The sequence below is a fragment of the Prinia subflava genome, chromosome 2 (genome assembly GCF_021018805.1).
Source record: "Prinia subflava isolate CZ2003 ecotype Zambia chromosome 2, Cam_Psub_1.2, whole genome shotgun sequence".
Classification (NCBI taxonomy): domain Eukaryota; kingdom Metazoa; phylum Chordata; class Aves; order Passeriformes; family Cisticolidae; genus Prinia; species Prinia subflava.
Genome location: NC_086248.1, coordinates 8,980,291 through 9,000,018, shown reverse-complemented (window position 1 = coordinate 9,000,018; position 19,728 = coordinate 8,980,291). Strand labels below are relative to the sequence as shown.

Below are 19,728 nucleotides of genomic sequence, written 5' to 3'. Positions count from 1 at the left end.
ACATTTTACAGAGTGAACTGATTGTATCAAAATAGACATGTGCACAAACTTTCTAATGTTGTTTGTCAAAAAGTTTATTCTTAAAGAGGCAACATTATTTCAGCCTGAGCATGCATTTCTCTAGGACTGTCTATACAGTACACCATTGCAGGTCACCATATTTTCTAGTTAAAAATAGTCTTATTTTGTGAGGGACTTCTTCAACATGCTTTAAATTAATCTTTAAACTGACAATTCATTTAAATGGTCTAGGCTTCAGCCTATAAGGGAAAAACTTTTTGACTCCCATCATACACAGTGATGTCCGTGAAACTTTGACACTTAACTAAACTCAAAATAAGTAAAAAACAGACAATTTTAAAGTGAAACCAGAAATATCATGGGGAAACAGGTGAGAAAACCCTGTATTTCTGAAATATAAATTAGCCAGTAGAAAGAAAACTCATAAAATTCTTGGCATAGTTGTCTGAAAACTGACACAGGCATAAATTAATTTTTATTACGAAAACTGTATTATTAACTGCTATTTTCCAGGAGTCAGATTTCTACATATGTTCATATTTCTATGTTAAATTTCAAATTTTGATGTCATTTTCAGAATTTATAATTTTTTTAAATTCATGTTTTTATACATCTTTTCCTTACTTATCTATGAATGTATTTCTATGCTGGGAATTAGATGTGTTTCCAAGTCTTCTTTCAACTGGCTTATGAATGTGACCTTTATCTTAAAACCTGTTTACTCTATGTATTCCATAGCTTTTGTGACTATTTACAATATGCATTGCACATTATTAACTTGATCCAACATTCTGTGAAATCAAAGAAAAGACTTCCTATTGACCTTGAAAACTGTTGGATGAAGCCTTATGCTGTGAGTAAAAGTAGTTGTAATGAATGACACAAAAATGTAATAAAGAACTCATTTATTGGCTTATTAAGCTTATTAAAATAACCTAGTGTAGATTATTAAGTTTTAATTTACATATTCAGATTCAAACATATCTACCTGAAACTCCAGTATACTGATTGCTGTTATATTTAAATACATTTTGGTAGAAACTTGTTACTTCTTCTCTTCTACATGTCCATTCAGGTGTTCATGCACTGCTGAATATTTTCCATAGTCTCCCGAGGACTCGCTCAGTGTCAAGTTGTTCACCAGTGAAGTGTTGCATTTCTTTCCAGGGGCACCTGTATTCTAAGCTCTCCTTGACCAACAGCCACATACGGGTTTATGCCCTCAGCTGTTATTTGCTCAAGCCAGCGAAGAAGCTCTGAGATATATTGCAGGAAAGCAGAGTAATTTTCTATAGTTAGATCAATTAACCTTTTGGCTTCACTGATTAGCTTTTCTTGGGACTGACTAAGCTGCCCATAGATCTCCCAGAGTTTTTCTTTGAGTTGCTTGTTGTGTTCATCGATTTTCCTCTTAGCAGCTGCAGACCAATATCGGATTTTTTCCTGAGCAGCAGATGAGAGTTCCATGATCTTCTGTTTTCCTTTTCCTTCAACATCAGTTATAAGGTTATAATATTCCTGACTGTAGATTTCCACCAATTCTCTTACCTGGTCTGTCAGGCGTGTAGCAATGCTGGCAAGATCTCCAACATACTGGTTGTGCCAATCCACGAGAACATCTATGATATTCTTCAGCCATTTCAGTACCTTGTCTTCCACCTCATAGTATTTCACTGACAATCCAAGTGTAGTTGGATCAAAATATTCCTCCCGCAATGACTTTACGTAGAGGAGCAGCTGGTGCAGCTTTTCTGAAAGGTCCTGGAATGTCTTCTGGCTAAAGTCTTTGAACTGAGAAATGTATTTTTTAATGTCTTTTGTCAAGGATCTCAGCTTCTGGGCAAAGTCTGAAGCCATTGCATCTTTGTAGAGCTGTTGTGTTTGGACTTTGATGTCTTCAAAGGTTTTGGATTGCAAGCTTCTAACCATTTCTTCTACCTTCTGAAAAACTTGCTGCACTGCTAGTTTCAGTTGCTTCAGCCTTCCTGCAAAGTCAGCTTCCTGAAGAGTAGCAAATGTCTGCCTGATTTTGTCCTGCAAATCTTTCAGCATTTCTTTAATTTGATCAAGTACGTTACGGCCTCTAAGAATTGTTTCAGAAGCAGGAAGTCTGACTTCCAGCTCATTGATAGCTGCAATCAAGGCATCAAAGTACTCCTGAAGTTTTGAAAGGCACACATCAGCAGTTTTTGCTACCTTCTCTGTAGTCATGAGGTATATTTCTGCACCACTGTACTTTTCAGACAGCCCAGGGACCTGAAATTTTGTGGTTTTCAGGAATTCAGTGGCTGAGTCAATTACGTGTTTTATTTTCTGGTGGTACTCTTCTATTATGTCAATTAAAATATCCAAAAGTTTTGTTTTTATTCTTTGATAGTCAAACTGTTCAGCCTCATCTGCTGCTCTTCGATAAAGCCGTTTGGCTTCGAACTTCAGCTCCTGATATTTGTCAGAGGCCTCGTTGGCGGCTGTGCGAAGCTGATTGTCTATTTTATCTATTTGGTTTGCAGCAAAAGTGTATGCTTTTTCAACATTATTCTGCATCATATTCTTCATCTTTAAGGTGGCAGCACTGATTTCCAGTCCCATATGCTCCTTATGGTACCGATTAACATACCTGTAGACTGAATTTGTCACTTTAGGCATTCTTTCTTTCAGACCCAACAGCAGGTCTTTGGCAGCATCCTCATTCCAGTTGAATTTCATTTGAATCCGGTCAGGTTCCTTGAGGGATAGCTCACCTTTTATTATGTCAATGTTCTTTTGGGGAGCAGACTGAAAAAACAGGATAAAAAAACTCCAGTATTAGTTATGAGCATATTTCAGTATTCTCATTGTTGCATCTTTAATTTTATCATTTATTAAGACAAGCACTCTCCAGTTTTTTGTCCACTGTCTGTTTGCTGTCTGTTTGCTGTCTGTTTGCTCTCATCTTGAAAGGTAATATTGGAAGAAATGATCTTGTACCAAGCTACTTCGAGCTTCTTCAAAGAGCAAGACTAGAACATAACTTAGTCTGGTTTTTATTACCTGACTGCAAATAAGATTTTTTTCCTTCCTTTATATTAAATGCCTATCATGTCCCATAAGGCAGGTGAATTACTCTGAAAAATTAGCCTTCTACTCATTCCTGAAATCAGTTAAAGTGAATTCGAAAAGCATCTTTTTCATATGAAAATATTAGAAGATTTAATTTTGTAATCATTTAAATAAATGAGACAATTTAGATAGTTACTTGGAGTAGTTAATAAATCCTCAAATGAGAATATATTTACATGTATAGTTTTTCCATTTTTATAATAAATAGTGAATTATGAGTTGCTTGTGATCCCTAAATTAGTATATAATTTTGGTAGGTAAGATTTTAATTCTGAAATTATTGTCATAAACTACTAATAAGAGCATGTATTGTAACATATTAATGGATTAAAAAAGACACTTCATAGATGGTCTGACCTGTTCTAGTCACCTTATTCCTATAATGGTCACTTATTTAGTAATTCTAAGTAGCCTGATGGCTATCTATGAAACCTGATGGGTAGCTTATCTAAAACTGACTTTGTACATTCTTCACTTTCAGTGGGTGTGCCATCTTGACCATAGGAGATGGAAAAAATAGCTGTGTGAAGAAGTTGAAAACACCTCTTTACACAGATATTGTTTTTAGTAAGGCCAGTGTAGGAAATAAAACCTTTAATTACTGATAATATAGGTTTTATTTGGTGGTTAATGTATGTCTCAACATAAACACACAAAAAATTTAAAAGGGAACTTTTCCTCTGACCACACCAAACATTTTTTGCTTTTTATTGTTCATATCAAGCTTACCTGAGTTTGGTAGTAAACTCTGCCAAGGAGAATTTCATCATCCTCTTCCATGACATAAGCAAGGGTCCCAGCTGAGGGTGAGGATATTGAGCCAAATGTTTTCCTTTCATTCTCTTGGTAACGCACGTGAACATCTGTGAAAGTTGGGCTGATGATGTCCAGTGATAAAGTGTCCACTGCGGGTCTGCAACCACAGCAAATACACAGATATGAGGCAATGCAGAAAGTACAAGCCCAATGCCCTATGACAAACATAGTACCACCTATAATTTCATTTATATATGTAAGTAAACAATGCCTTCATGATGAAAAGAAAATGTAGGGTTTACTATCCACGTTTCTTAGAGTTTAGCCTGACACATTCAAAACTTCATGTCACTCCAATTTTGCTGTTTTAGATAAAACTATATTGAGTTCTGTTGTGAATTTTCATTAAATTAGGGCAGAAAAACAAAACTTGTGGCTGTATTTTTGTCAGATTTCTACAGATTTCTACAAACTGACTGTAATTTTTCCACCTACACAAGTATAGGCACTACTGTTTATGTGCATTTGTACTTGCCTTCACTGATTCTGTCTCTTGGATATATCAACACAACACTTGCAGATCAAAACAGGCAGTAGGAGAGCCAAGTCTAATCCCTGGTGTGGGCACTTGTGAATAAAAATTATTCTGTAGTGGCTTGTGGTGACAGAGGGATCCACTGGGAAGAAACCCAGCTATGTTCATGGTTAGATTTGGATCTGCTCTGATTATAAAACACTGTGTTTATATCTCAGTGGTTTTCTAACATGGGGCTGGAGGAAAAAGCTGTTCTATAAACCCTGAGAGGAAACAGCTTTCAAGTTACCTTGAGGGGGAAAAGGACACAGTCAATAATGGCAGGGTAGATAAACAGGTTCTTATTAATTACTGCAAAGCACCCTGGAGAGACCAAAGCAACACATCATCTGCAATTACATCTATTATAAATTACATTATTAGAGCAAATCTTTACCCAAATATTGAAAGAGTCATATTTTCCTTGTAGTTTGCACTCAGGTCACGGTGTGAAAAGCTGCCAGTTGTCGTCACAACAAACACGCCTTCTTTATATTCGTAGTTTGAAACAACTGTGAAAAAGATTTCAAATGTGTGTATTACCAACAAAAAATACAAAGGACATATTCAGTTGTATGTTAGATGGCCAGTTGTGGGGTATTTCACTGATATGTCAAATTATGCTTCCAGAAACTGAATGCCCATAATGCCCCAAATAAAAAGACATGAAAACATTTGTTTGACTAGAGCATTTTAAAATTCACATTATATTTCATGGATATGAGATATAACATGGTTATATATATGACACACACATATATTAGCCTTCAGGGTGACTGACTGAGACTCTGATAGTAATTTATGAAAAAATCCCCACTGTGATAAAAGTAGTGTCATCTAACATCAGTGCTAAATAGACAGAAACATCTTCATATGCAGAGCCCTGAGGAAAAAAGATCTGAAAAAGCCTAGTCTACAATATTTTTTTTCCCTCAAAATCATGGCGTATATAATTTTAATGTCTTACCATTCAGGTCGTATTCCAGGAACTGCAATGTTGAGCTGCAGGTAGAGTCAATGGAATGTTCAAAAGAGTCCTTCTTATTTGTCAAGTCTGTTCTCCAGGTGACATTGTACAATGGGGAAACAACTTTGAAAGATCCAGTCAAGGCACCAAATGATGGGATGTAAATTCCAGCAGGCAAGGATATTTTCAGAGGGGGGATCTCAATTTTCTGTTCAGGAATGGTAATTGTAGGCATTTCAAAATCTGCAATTTTATTAGCTACTTCATCTAGATCTACAGAGAAACTGCCAAATGAAACACTCTTTGGTAAAGTGAATTGGAACATAGTTATTTGGTATTCAGGTATTTTCACCTGAAAAAATGGTATTTTATATTCCTCTATTGTATCATAATTTACTCCTACATCCACTTTGGGGAATCTTAGCTTTGGCAGTGTGGGTAAATGTACATCGAATGGCATTGTGCTTATTGTCTGTGGAATTTTTATGTTGCGCAAGTCAATGGTGTGTGCTGGGACCTGGAGAGTGGTGAAAGGAAGGCTGAACTCTGGAGTGCTGAGGACAGGGCTTGGAGCCTTTAGGTGTAACTCAGGAATACTGACAGTGAAGCCATCGGTCAGCTTATTCACAGGTATGGGGAAAAAGTAACCATCCTCACTCTTTGTGTACACGAGGGAGACTGAGCCATTCAAGTACTGTTTCCTGGAAGCACTGGTAGTGACATCCAGCTTCAAAATATCCCATAAGCTCTTCTCAGAAATGGGACACTTGATGGCTTTGAGCAAGTCCATGTATCCTTCCAAAGATCCAGAAATGAAAAAATTTGCCTTTGATTTTTCATTTGATAACTGCATATCATGACTTAGAGATAGTGAGTGAATTTGGCCTTCACCCTTCCAGCCAGCTTTCTGGTTTGCAGGACTGATTTTCACTACAATAACCTCATTAACTGATGCCTTGCCCAGGTAGGGATTTGGCTGAATGGCTTGAATCTGAAGATCTGCTGATACATCCCAGGGAGCTAGTTCTAAGGTTGCTTTGCATTTCTGAGTCCCTGTTGTTGTGAAATGAGATGTACATCGTGCATAGTTCTTCCCATTGTGCTCCCAGACTGCATAAATACGACGGGTAGATGCTTCAACTGCAAGTAATTCTTTGATTTCAATGGTCCAGAGTCCATCTGCTTTAGAGTGGGCCTCAAACTTGAGGGATGACCGAGCTCCATTAGCATTCAAATACGCATTTGCCTCATGGTCTAAACTTCCAGAAAATGCATTTCCAGTGTAAAATACTCCATGAATATCCCCAGTTGTAGAAGATTCTACTGATATGTAATATGTAAGGCTCTCTAAAGCAAATTTGTGAGCAATTTCTCCTGTAGCACTGGTACCATATTTGGCAGTATTAAAATCATACATTAATTTTATCCCTGAGGAAAGAGTGGGTTTTGATTTTGTATTTCCAGAAAGTTCTTGGCTGAAATTCATTTTTAAAACTGGTGTGTCAACTTCTATATTTGTTACCACAGAAGCTTCCATGATCCTCTTTAAGAGAGTGATAGTGCTATCATGGTTTCCTCCTAGATATTTGTTATTACTCAGGGACAATGCTGTGGCCAGTTTCAACCCCCTTTTTCTTGTCAAACTTGTTGAACCATCCAGCTTAAATTGCAGAGCCTCAATGACAGAAGAGGATGAGACACTGAGATGTCCAACAATATCTGACTGATTGAACAGCCCAGCATTTGCAGTTAAAGTGATTACACTGGATTTAAATGAGAAGTCATAAGTAACGTTACCCATGGCAGGAACTAAGATGTGGTTTGCTGAGCTGCTGATTCTGAATCTAGGAAGCTTTAGAGTGCGTAGATCCTGGGGGATATGAAGGACTGGAAGCTCAAAAGAAGGTACAACTAGTGTGTAAGATGGAACTGAAAAGCCAATTATTGGGACTGTGAATCCTCTTGTGCTTATTTCTTTTGGAAGTGTGAAACCAAAGGCTGGCATCTCAGCAGTGAAAGGAGAAACTTCAATATTCACAACTGGAATGGTGTATCCTGGAATCGTGAGGGTCCGTGGTATCTTGTTCAGTGATGTTTGTATTTTGTATTTGTCTAGTTTTGCTTTGGCTTCATTGTATGACTTTGTGAGAAAATCTAAAGCTGCATTTCTCCCTTTCTCAAAATGCTTGTTGAATAAAAGGATGTTTTTATTAAGTACTTCATGCACTTTTGCTAAAGGAAGTGGGATTGCATGCGTGTCTTTGTTTTTCTCATACTGGGCATTCAAATTTAAATCAAAGGATTGTCTTGTTGTCTTCAGTAATTCCTTCAGGCCTACTTGTTCCCACAGTGAATAATCCTTCAGCTGAGGAGTTTTGATTCCAGTGTAGGGAATTTGAATCTGAGGAATACTTAGAGGAATGTTTAGGAAGTCCAAGTTGGCATCTCCATTCATTTCGATATGAGCTTCAATTCTGTCGTCATTGCTGCCAGCAGACATATTATGGGAATATCTGTACTGATTGAATCTGCCAGTGGCTTGCCAGTTGACCTGCTGAACAGAAGAACTGAGAGCAAACCCATAGTTATTCAGGAAGTCAATTTTGCCAGTCAGTTTCATTGGGAAGCTGATTTTCACATTTCCATCATTGTTTGTTGAAAGACGAATTTCAGAAGGGTTTGCCAAGAAGGAAAGCTCATTATTTACAGTTCCAGTAATCCGTCCATGGACCCGAGCACTGTGAGAGCCTGTTAATTCTAATTTCATTCCTAGAAGCTCTCCTGTGCCTTTCACATTCAGAAGGCTACGTCCCACACGCTGTGACTCAATTTCAGACTGAATCTGAAGTGCTGCAGACATTAAGGAATGACATTCATATCTCATAGCTTGGTTGACTTTCAGGTACTTATCATTTATTCTGTTGTTGGCAGAAAATGTAATACTGGGACCCTCAATCTTGAAAGTGGCATGTGAATCATGAGTGCCTTCATCAGAGAAATTAGGTGAAGCCCATTTCCAGTTTCCTTTACCAGTGGAGGTAAATGCTATGTATCCTGCTTCTACCTCTGTTGTCATGTTATTGACCAAATCAGCCTGGCTGGAGAAATCAGCTTGTGGAATATTCAGTCTGTGAGAATATGCCATTCCACTCTGCATCCAAATTTTTCTTTGCAGCTTGACCATTAAATGATTCTGTAGTTCAACTGAATTTTTCTTTGTATGTAAATTTGCTCTAGTTTCAGCTTCACCTTCTACTGAGGTCCCCAAAAATACCACTGCACTGGTGTGATCAACTTTAAGGAACCTATGGTTGACTTTCATGGCATTTTTAAGGTTCAGCTGCTTCATGTCAGGGGCCAGAAGACGTGAATCTGCAATAACACTAAAAACTAGGAAGTCCAGTTTGGATGTTGTTTGAGCTGAAATGGAGGTAACAAATTCTGGATTGTTTGCAGATGTTGTGGTATTACGAAGCTCAGCTTGTGTAGAAAGTGTGAAGAATGGAGAGGTAACTCTGAAAGCACCAGACAGTCTGCCAAATGTAGGGACAGTCACAGTATGTGGAATATGTGGGAGCTGGAACTCTGGTATCTTCATGTTAGGAATCTGGAGCTCATTTAGATTAAGCTTTGGAATCAATAATTCTGGTATTTGAAACTGAGGCATTTGTATTTCAGGGAAAGAAATGTCGGAAAAAGGCATATCTCTCATCTTCAGATCTTTCAAATACACATCGATAGATGGCAACTGAAATTCCAGAGACATGAATTTGTCTATTGTTCTCACAATCAGAGACTTGATTTCAATCAAGTCAATTGTGAAGGAAGGAACTTGAAAGGCATTTAGAATTTTAAATTCTGGGGTAGTAAATTTCATTGGGATTTTCATGTCCTTTAGTCTCTTAATATTGATCTCATAGGAGGGTATACGAAGATCGGTCAGTGGCACGATGAATTCTGGTGTTCGAAATGTTGCTTCCCGAAGACTTCGGAGGCTAACCTCAAAGGAAGGTATAGTGACTATAACCGCCCTGATTTCAGGGACAGTAAACCCAGTTTCAACAAACTGTTTTAAATTTTCAGCCCAATTTTTTAGATCATACTTTTCAGCCAACACAGTGATTTTTTTGAAAGCTGTGTTCCATTGGTCAGAAATGTATATGACAGCAGAACTGTAGAACTGGCTTATCTTCTGAAGACACCACTGGAATTCCTGGGAAATATCCATTTCAGAAATCCTCTCTCGCAGGTCTTCCATATGTTCATTTACCTTGGCTTTGAGATTAGCAAATGTTGTTGAGTCTATGAGCTCCCTGAGCCAGTTAATTATTGCAGCAAGCTTTGTGTCCTTTAGTTGTTCCATGTATTTTGAAATCACAGATCTAAAATCTCTTATATACTCTTTCAGTGCTTCTGCTTTCTGTGGAAGTTCTAGATTTCTGAGTTCTTCATTTATTTTCTGGGTCACTTCTCGAATTTTGTTATTTGTGTCATCTACAAATTGGTTATAGTCAAAAGCCTTGAGCTTTTTAATAACCATGTCAAGGAACTTGTTGACTTGCTTTATCATCTTTTCATAATCATAGGTCTGCACTTTCTTGACAGCATCATCAACAAAAGCAACAACTTTATCAAAGTATAACTTCACATCAATATTTTGCAGGTAGATGGTCAGTTTCTGGACAGTTTCTATTATTCTGTATGTTTTAAGCAGTTCTGCCATTCTGTCAATTAAAAAATATATCTGCTTATCAATTTCATATTTTACAATCAATTTTTGCATATGACCATGGAAAGTGCTGATCTTCTCAGATAATTCATATTCGTCTATCCAATTTAGAATAAAGTCTTTGATTTGTTCAAGAATTTCATTAATTTTTTCGATTGGCAAAGATCGCTTAAATTTTTCTAAACATTCTTTAGCATCAAACTCTTTAATCTGTCGCTTCAAATTTTCCACAATGCTTCTGACATCAATATCCCGAATCAGCATCTTGAGTAGATTTAGGTTGTCCCGTATTATAGTTGTAATCTCGTACTCATCATCAAAATTTTTAATCCAAGCCAAAGTGCTGCTTCTGATTTCATTAAGATCATATTGTTGGAAAAGATCTTGCAATTTTTCAATGATGTTGATTACAGTTGTTCTTACCTGATATTTGTTATCTAGAGCTGTCATTGTTTCAAGTATTTGCTCAAGAACCCGTGCAATAAGTGCTTTAATGTCATACTGCTCGTAACAGTCCTTGATGTATTGCTCAACTTCTATCAGATAGATCTGCAGCTGAGACAGTATTCCTTTAAGATTGTCCACGGCTTTTTCCAGCATAATTTGGAGATCATCAGATGTTATTCTGTAGTCCTTTGTGAAAGCAACAAGATTATTTTTCATGCTGCTAATTTTGCCTTTGATATCCAGTTTGTCCATGTAATCATTAATGTCCTCTGGCAGTTTGTTCAAAGTTGCCTTGAATTTTTTCATGTGTTGTTCTATGTCTATATTTTTAAGGTAAATTTGTATGGTCTGCAGTGTGGATAGAATTGTGCCTCTGAGTTTTTCAAAGTAAACTGGAAAATTTTCCAGGAAGGGTAAGCTAATAAGATGCATATCTTTATTTTTGTCATACTTCACGAAGCCAGAGATGCTGAATTCTTGAGGCTCCGATATGCTGTCCCTGAGACCCAAAACATCAATTAAATTCACTTCTTCAGATGTTAATGGTAGTATGACTGATGTGTCCATTACAGAGAGATCTGCTAAAGCTCTTCCATTAAGTTCCACACCAATCTTTTCTGCCTTATTGTAAGCACTGAAATCTTGTGAATATACATTATTATTTAGCTGACTTTTCAATTTCCAGGCACTTGACTGCTCTGATGGAGTAAAAAGCAAGTGAACTTTGTTGTCAAGCAGTGTAGTATACCTTCCTCTAGACTTCAAGCTATGGCTGGTAGAGCCTCTGTAATCATGGGAGAAAGTGAAAGCAAGAGGCTCTGCTTTAAACAGGATTTTGCTGTACAAGTCTCCTGTGTGCTCACCCACAGCAACCAGCTTTCCATTGGCACTGGTGTGCACGTCAGCGGTGATGACAAACGGGGCCACAGTGGAACGCACAGCGTTGCTGAAACGGAGGGGTTTGGAATCACAGTTGGTGTTCATGGTCACAGAGGAGGAAAGTCCTGCCACATCCAGATGAATTCTGTGACTCACTGCTGCGCCTTGAATGTTTGCTACGGTGTCTGTTTTCAAGTCTGCAGTTACACCAGAACATGTAAGGGTGTAGGTGTGCTTTATTTCATCTGATCCATGGGCTCCTCTGACATTGCCACCCAAGTTCATATTCAGAGGCTCTAGAAGAAGTTCTGCTTTGTTGGAAACTTCTGTTTTAGTGTATTTAAGATTATTGGTCAGTTTAGCTGTTAGTGAGCTAGGCTCTAGTTGAAGGTCAAAAACATGTTTGTGGAACTTGTCAAAGCTGAAGCTGTTGTCTAATTTTGAAACAAATGTTAAGGATAAGCCTGGAATATTTAAATCATTTGTGTACTCCAACTTAATCTCTTTGAATGATCCCTGCAAATTATTTGAAAACTTGAGTCCTTCTTTATTAACTCTGAAGTTTAGAACATGTTTGTTGTCCAAACCCAGAACCGTACTCTGATATTCACTTCCCAGCGTTATTTCTGTTAGGCTCACTCTTCCACCTACATTGAATTTTGCATTGTTTTTCCCATAGCGCCCGGAAGAGGACAGTGACATGGAGCCTCCAGCAGTGTCGAGCTTGGCATTCATTTCACTCTGCATTGCCAAGGGACTAAACTGCATGTTGGTGGTTGCACTGCTGGCTAGACCATACTGATTGACATTGAGTGATGACTTGTGTGCAGCTCGATTCTTCTGATCAGTCAGGGAGATATCGGTGTTGAAAACAAGATCCTGGGAATTGAGAGAACCTGCAAACAAGGCAGAATACTGGATTTGCTTGTAAGTGGCTTGGTACTCAGATCGAAGTGCTGCCATCTTCTTTGACAAAATTACTTCAAGCTTATTGACACCTGCAATATGTCGATACCGCCCGTTGGTTTCAGATGACATTTTCAGCTGGCTGTTTTCATACTTCAGTGAAGCTGTGTTCTTCAATAGCCCATTCTGTACATCAGAAACTGAAGTAATGGAAAACAAACCATCGCTGTATCTGCCAGATAACTGATTGGTAGCCTGAAGGTATGAAGAATCCAGCTTCAGATTTGATTTTCCTTCTAAAACCCGTCTCTTTTCATTGTATGTGGTAGACAGAGTGTAAATGCTTCTTGCAAACACTGAAGCTGCTTCCAGCTGCCCTTCCATTTTGACATTATTGGTATTCATGTTATTAATCTTTTCAGAAAAAATATCACTGGAAAATGACAGCTGAGGACCCAGAGTGCTTGATGCTGTAAGTGATAAGGTGTAGTTTGCAACTGGAGTTGGTACATAACTCTTTCTGCCGGACAGCTTAAAAGCTGATGTTAATACTCTGTGTGTCAGGTGATTTTCATAGGCACAGATGAATCCATTTCCGTTATATGTTGCGTCTCCAGAACCTGAAATAGTAAAAAAACCCCCAAAAAGTTAAGTGTAACATTTAACCTTTGAAAACTCGTCAGATGCCACTGAACTTCTATACTACTGCTTGAATTGCAATTACTGTTATACCATTTTGTTTTAAAGGCCTAATTGCTTTGGTAAATACTGAATATTTCTGTAAAAATGGCTACTATTTTGATATTTGAAGCTAAAGTTTTGAACTACAGATAAATTAAGTTTCTACACTACTCTACTAAATACAACAATGTGAAATGACATAAAACAATGTCATTATTCAAACTTAAATTAAGAAGATGGACTCCAGAACAACTCATATATAACATTACTGGATTTTAGTGTTTTCTTTATCATGCCTCAGTTATGGTGAGGAGTTTAGAAGAAAATGAAGTCAGGTTGTCCTTTTGCAGTTTGAGAACCCAAACTGCAATTTTAAGGGAACTAACTTCAAAATGCCATATTATATGGCAATATATGGACATAAAAGAAATAAGATAATTTTAAATCCATATATACACATACCAATAGACTGAGAAATAAATTGTGGGCATACCTACACATACACTTGCACACCTGATTTTGAAAACAGGTGATTTATCAGCTGCACAAGCATTTGTAGAATCACGCCTTCAGTTTTGAAGGATATTTTCTTCAGTAAGGAATATCCAGGAAAATATGAACTCTAGAAGTCTTTACTAAATCAAACTGACTTCACCTCTAGTGCCTGAATAAACAGACACACATAATATCTTTAAAATCAAAGGGAAAGTGATTTGAATCTGAGCAACACCTGTCTTTAAATAAGTGCAGGCAAATGAATGTACTGTACCTGATATAAGGGACATAAAATAATTAAATAAGGTTTGCAAACATCGTGGTATTAGCAAACATTTTTACCTTTCACACTGTAGGAAAGCAGGTCAAAAACTGAATCAGCCTCTGTGCTATAGGTAGCTTTTACACTGGTTGCTCTCTCTGTGGTGCTGTTGGTCACGGTGTACGCGGCTGTCCAGTTGTAGTAGTTGCTGTACACGTTAGCAGAGACCTCCAACTTGCCCAGCAGAGGCACACGGAAAGGATAGGATTTTGGAATGGTAAATGCTGGGATTCTGTATTCCTGAGATGGCACATTTATTCCCACGGACTCCATTACCAGAGGAGGTGTTTTCACAGTCTTTGGCATCCATATCTCATCGGATGATCTTCCCGCAAATGGCAGTGGAATGTCAATTACAAAACTGTTTTTATTAAAGTTGTATCTGACCCGGCCTTCACTGGAAAATAAAGATAACTCTGTTAGAAACTAAGTTCATAAAGCATATACTGGAGTTTTCATGATTTCCTCCTCTGCCCATGATACTGAACTTACTCACATGCTTATATCAATGTCCTGACTTTAGTTTTAGAGAGAAATGTAATGATCAAACATTAATATCAACATTTTCAAGGACTCATTCATCAGAATTAATCAAAAGTACTTTTGGTATGAGGGAATAGTTTCAATGTTTTTTCCTCTCATTTCATAAACAAAGGGACTTGTAGGTCAAGTGAAAAAAAAAAGTCCTCAAAATCCAAGACTGGCATACTTGTGGGATGCTGAATACCAAAGATAGACAATTATGTTTTTTATAAAGTGATGTATTCTTGTAGAAATGCTTGAAATCAGCATTAGACATTGTAAGAATCTAAAATTAAGAATTTATCTTTCTCTTTATAAGCATTTCAAAAGTTTCATCCAAATATTCAGCATTTTTTTAATTCTGCATAACAGGAAATAAAAATCTAAGCATGTGACCAGGAACTAGGACTGGAAAATAGATCGTTGGCTGAAAAAGTGTAATTAGGAAAAAGCAAAACAGAAGGAAACTTGGCCTTAATTTCTGAATGAACAATAAGCTGGCAAAGATACTTTTCTTGTTTCCCTAACTGGTCTTTCATATTGCAAAATCTTAAATTTTTGCACTTAGAGCTACATCCTAAGATGAAAATTGAGCAAACACTTTTGAAATTTGTTCCTTACATCAGAAAATTTAAAAAGCTACATAAAAGAGCAGTAAAAAAACCTATTATTATTATTAGCACAGATGATAACAACCTAGGAGACAAAGCAGTTTCTTCCTTGCTTATACTTAGCTCAGGAGTACAATGGCAGCAACAGAGATGTGTGTCATTAATACACAACATCATATTAGACACTGAAAGGTAACACATGGAAAACAGACCTAAGAGATATAAAATTCAAGACTCTTCTCCATTTGTTTTTGGAATCCAATCTTACACTAGCCTCTGTTGTCTTTTACATTCCTTTGAGCATTTCATTTCTGTGAAACTTGACAGAGAGTAATGACATTCATACAAGTCCTGTGAAACTCTGCTAGGTAGAAGAGATGGGACCAAACTAGTGCAAGCATCCAGCCCATGTGTGTACAGCTTCCCTCTGGGCACATCAGGCATGGGAGGAGGGCAGGTTGCTCTGCTGGTGGAGGTTAACCAGTATGGGTAGGGGGATGGGAAGAACTGCTCCACAGGACAGGAAAATGTAGAGCTATGAGGGTTATGGCCACAGTCTCTGCAGGGATGCAGGATACAAATCTATGAGAAACATGGCTTCAGTAGTTCTGTGGCTTAAAGAATGTTGAGTGTGGTATTTTTTTTCAGTACACCTTATAATATTATACAATACTTTGGGATCTACTTACTTACTACATGAAGTCAAATCTGTATTAAATATGTAAATCCATTCCTCTGTATAATTTCATTTTTCTGACCTTAAAATTCTTTCTTATGATTCTAATTTTATGCTAGTGTTTACAGCAATTCCAAGCTGTTTTATAAAACCAAAGTAAAATAAAATAACACTAAAATGTGAACAAATCTCTATTTTCAGTTTCCTGTTTCACTATCCCAATTTAATTCCCTACCTTTTCAGGAAAAGTTCCTCAGGAATGGTGATAACAGGCAGGTTAAGTTTCTGAATGTTCAGTTCCTGCAGTGCATTCAGTTTGTCTTGCAGAGTCTGGGCATAAGGGACATCTTTTGATGTCTTTTGCAGCCAGGTGTTGGTTGCCTGCAATAAGGAGGAAAGTTTTTCAAAGTAAATAAAAAGGTTTAGGACTTCCCAGTGAAGTTATCTGAAAGGTTTTTGAACTACCCAAATACTGGGATCTAGGTATCTGCTAAAGTGACATGTTCTATCAAAGCTGGAAATACACAGCTTATTCAATCTGATGAATGATTTTACAAGTAGTTCTTATTTTGGCTTTCATGGGGGAGGCAAGAACTCCTCAGGGCTATCTGCTGGAGCTGTAATATCTACTGCAGGTTGAAAACCATACCACGATAAATTGTGACACGATATGTCGCAGCGTCATGTCTGTATGGGCCACTTTGCGATCCAGAAGTTTGTTGGCGTGCTTCTCAAGGGTTTTTGGGTAGTCTGAAAAGTCAACTGGGAAGGCAGAAGACAGTTTTTTCACAGCAGCAATGGCACCTGAATTCCACTCAAGCTCAACTTTCTCAGCATCTAAAAATCATGAATTGAAAAGAAAACGGTAAAATTAAGAATATTCTTATTTTTAGAGGTACTGTGAACTAATGTAAAAAGATGCTTAAATTTACAGGTTGTGTATGTGGATCATGTTTTTGCCCCTACCATATCTGAGAAGAACTCTTTTTGAAATTGAGTTTCCATGAATTGTTGCAGCTGAGCTGATCTGAAGATATGCTTTTTTTGGTGAATAATTAACCAATGCTTCACTTCTCAGTTCAGTTTCCAGGCGAGGAAAAGAAATGGTGCCTCTTAACATTGCCTCTTCCACTCCAGAATATCTGCAAAGGAAAAATAAATGTGAATAAAAATATTTAATTGTATTTTTTTTCAGGAGGAATTTCAGCATTTAAAACTATAGCAAAGGCATAATAGGTGTCATAAAAAATTAGATTGAATCAAAATTGTAAACACTGTTCTAATTTAATGAATATTTTCAGCCTTTGCTAGTTACTTTGGAAAATCTGTAGTAGACTATTATAATGCTACTGTGCAGATACACATAGTAATGAGTCTGTCTTAATTTTATAGGAGTGAAAAGGATAGAAATATGTGCCTGTCTTGGTAAAGTTGTAACTGAACCAAATTCTAAATGCCTTACTCAAGCTGAATTCCCTACTCAGAATACAGACTATGGTCATGAATCACATAGAAACAAAACACTTGACAAAATATATTATGCCAGTGGGCTTCATTTTCCTTTACTCACATTTATTTTATATCTCTGTAACTTTGTTGACTCGAGCAAATTTCTAATGTAATGTTAGTGCAAATGAAAGGGACTCAAGGTCCCTGACATCTGTCCAAAGCTCCCACTGATATCAGAGGCAATTCTACATGAACAGCAAAGACAAAGACTCCCTGGGGCACCATCAAGATCACAGAATTCCATGGAAGATTGAGGTTTATTAAAGAATGTGATCAGCCCATTTCACTATGGCCTTGTGAGGCAGACAATTTTAGAAACCCTGGCAGGCTGAACATTTTTGTTAGCTCCCCTGTAGATGTTCCCGGAAATATTCTCATTGAGAAGCGTGGGAATTTTTACAGGAAGCTCTCAGTTATTTTTGGTTTTGTTTCTTACTGAGTGCCATTAGATTTCTTCATGGGGAGATGTAATAACTTTTTTTAGAGCCAAGCATATCCAGTAAAAGATAATACTTCTCGAACAAACCTTGCCTTGTTTATATCCTTGGATTATCACACCTGCAGTAACAGCGGTACAATGCATTCTTGTTGTGTGTGCAAATGTGGAAGAACTACTTCAAGGAACTTATAACAAAAATTATATATATACATATAATAGGCAAGATCAATCAATGTATTGTGTGTGTGCATTTGATGTATTACACATAAAGGGCTTTGAAGTTTTTTATGTGAGGTTTCAATGTCAAGTTTATCTATCTCTGTATTTAAGAAATTTCTCCAAAACAAGATTATATTTCCCCACATATTTACATCCAATAAAACCTTTTCAAAGGTAGCTGTTAAATTCTAAATGCTTTCCTGAGTTACCTTATCTGGCCAGTAAGAGTAGCTTCTGTAATCTTCTTGTTGTTGATGTCTAAGACAAAGGTGTATGCTTTCTTCCCAGAAATGGATTCATCAGTAATTCTGAGGTTTGTACCAAAGTCAACATCAACATCTGGAATCTGGACATCACTGGTCAAAATCTTTTTGTCTCTGTTGTACCTGAAGGTCAATGTGGCCTCATGCTGGTTTCCACCTAGAAAATATAACATACTTTGGTTATTCACAACTATGGGATCTGTCTGGACTTTTATTAAAAGGAGAACAAAAAAGGATCATCTGAAAATTATATCCCATTCAAGATCTAACACAACATTTGATGAGTCTGATTAGCAAGAGGATATCATTTTCCTTCTCATCTTCTAAACACACAACAGGCTCACCCATCAACCCATCAATACTTTTATTATTTAATTGATCCCACGGATGTTTTGTATGCTTTCATTCCATATTTCATAAGAAACATATTTTTCTCTCCCTTATATAGACCCCCTGAACATCTCTTCCTTGCTTCCATTCACCAACATCACACTTTTATTAAAATCATGCAAAATACAGAATCAGCCTCTCATCATGAAAATCTTTCACTGAGATTGCACACATGAAAGGAATTACAGTTAAATTGTTGGCCTGTTTGAGTGTGAGAATGGTATTCTATCTTACACTTTTAAAAATATAATTAGGATTTATTAATAAAAATATCTTTTCTGGTAAATGACAGCTCAAAACCGAGCAAAATCCCACAGGTTTTTTGACTCTTACCTTCTGCCTGGACAGCAAACTTTAGGGTGTCTATCTGGTCATTTCCCTCTCTCTGCAATTCGTAGTTTGCACTTGCAGAGTATTCCTTTACTACTCCTGTGGACACTAATTCAACCTCAAATCTACAGAAGGAATGAACAAATGCCTTGTGAACAACTTTTTAGTCCGTGACCACAAACAGAAGAAATCATTCAATTCTCAACATCTCTGTTTATGAGCTGCTGCTGCTGCCAGTAACTTTTGAAAGCTTTTTAAAGGTAAGCTTGATGTGAGAGACTGCTGGAGACTAAGAGGGAAGGTAGTTAGCCCAAAAACCCCATAGTTTAAGTTCACATGACTTACCTGGATTCGCCAGTCAAGGGAAAATATGGAACTGCCTCTGTGTCAGTGGAATTGGAGTACAATACTTTAGTGCAGAAATTTAGACCAGGAATGAAAGGTTTGCAAGAAGTTGAGGTTACTTGGTTCTCCATCAGAGTTGGAATCTCTTCAGTTTTGGCTGGAGACACCAAATGCAGTGTATTGCTGGAACAGAGAAGCCAATAATTTATTCCCAGAACAGGTGCTCAGACATCCTATTAACACAGTTACTTCTGAATAAAACTTGCTTAATAATGTAGGGGCTAACTGAAATAACATCTGGCTTTAAATGATTTAGGTAACATTACTGATAATTATAATTTAGTGTATTGAGCCATTTGTTCTCTCTAAAATTAATGTAAGTAGTTAAATTAAATTAAAATATGTATTGTTATTATAATAATTTTATGTGAAAGAAAACAAAATAATGGAAATTTTAAGAATCTTGTATAAAATTTAAATAATATATATAAAACAAGCAATCTGTAAACCATGAATCCAAGTCATCACTTATCTGGCATATTTGCTTG

The 19,728-nt window shown here is 37.0% G+C and overlaps 1 protein-coding gene across 1 annotated transcript in view; it reads right to left on the bottom strand.

Moving 5' to 3' along the window:
- Positions 1 to 221: 221 nt before the first annotated feature.
- The window catches only part of APOB (apolipoprotein B), a 36,506-nt gene continuing 16,999 nt past the window's right edge, over positions 222 to 19,728 (bottom strand). Inside the window, exons 19-29 of the mRNA XM_063391826.1 lie at positions 19,181 to 19,363; positions 18,839 to 18,960; positions 18,062 to 18,272; positions 16,652 to 16,827; positions 16,335 to 16,522; positions 15,921 to 16,066; positions 13,897 to 14,273; positions 5,418 to 12,998; positions 4,848 to 4,962; positions 3,850 to 4,033; positions 222 to 2,796 (exon numbers count right to left, since the gene is read on the bottom strand). Of these exons, the coding sequence (XP_063247896.1) occupies positions 1,159 to 2,796; positions 3,850 to 4,033; positions 4,848 to 4,962; positions 5,418 to 12,998; positions 13,897 to 14,273; positions 15,921 to 16,066; positions 16,335 to 16,522; positions 16,652 to 16,827; positions 18,062 to 18,272; positions 18,839 to 18,960; positions 19,181 to 19,363 (10,921 nt within the window). The 3' untranslated portion in view covers positions 222 to 1,158. The remainder of the gene's footprint in view (positions 2,797 to 3,849; positions 4,034 to 4,847; positions 4,963 to 5,417; positions 12,999 to 13,896; positions 14,274 to 15,920; positions 16,067 to 16,334; positions 16,523 to 16,651; positions 16,828 to 18,061; positions 18,273 to 18,838; positions 18,961 to 19,180; positions 19,364 to 19,728) is intronic.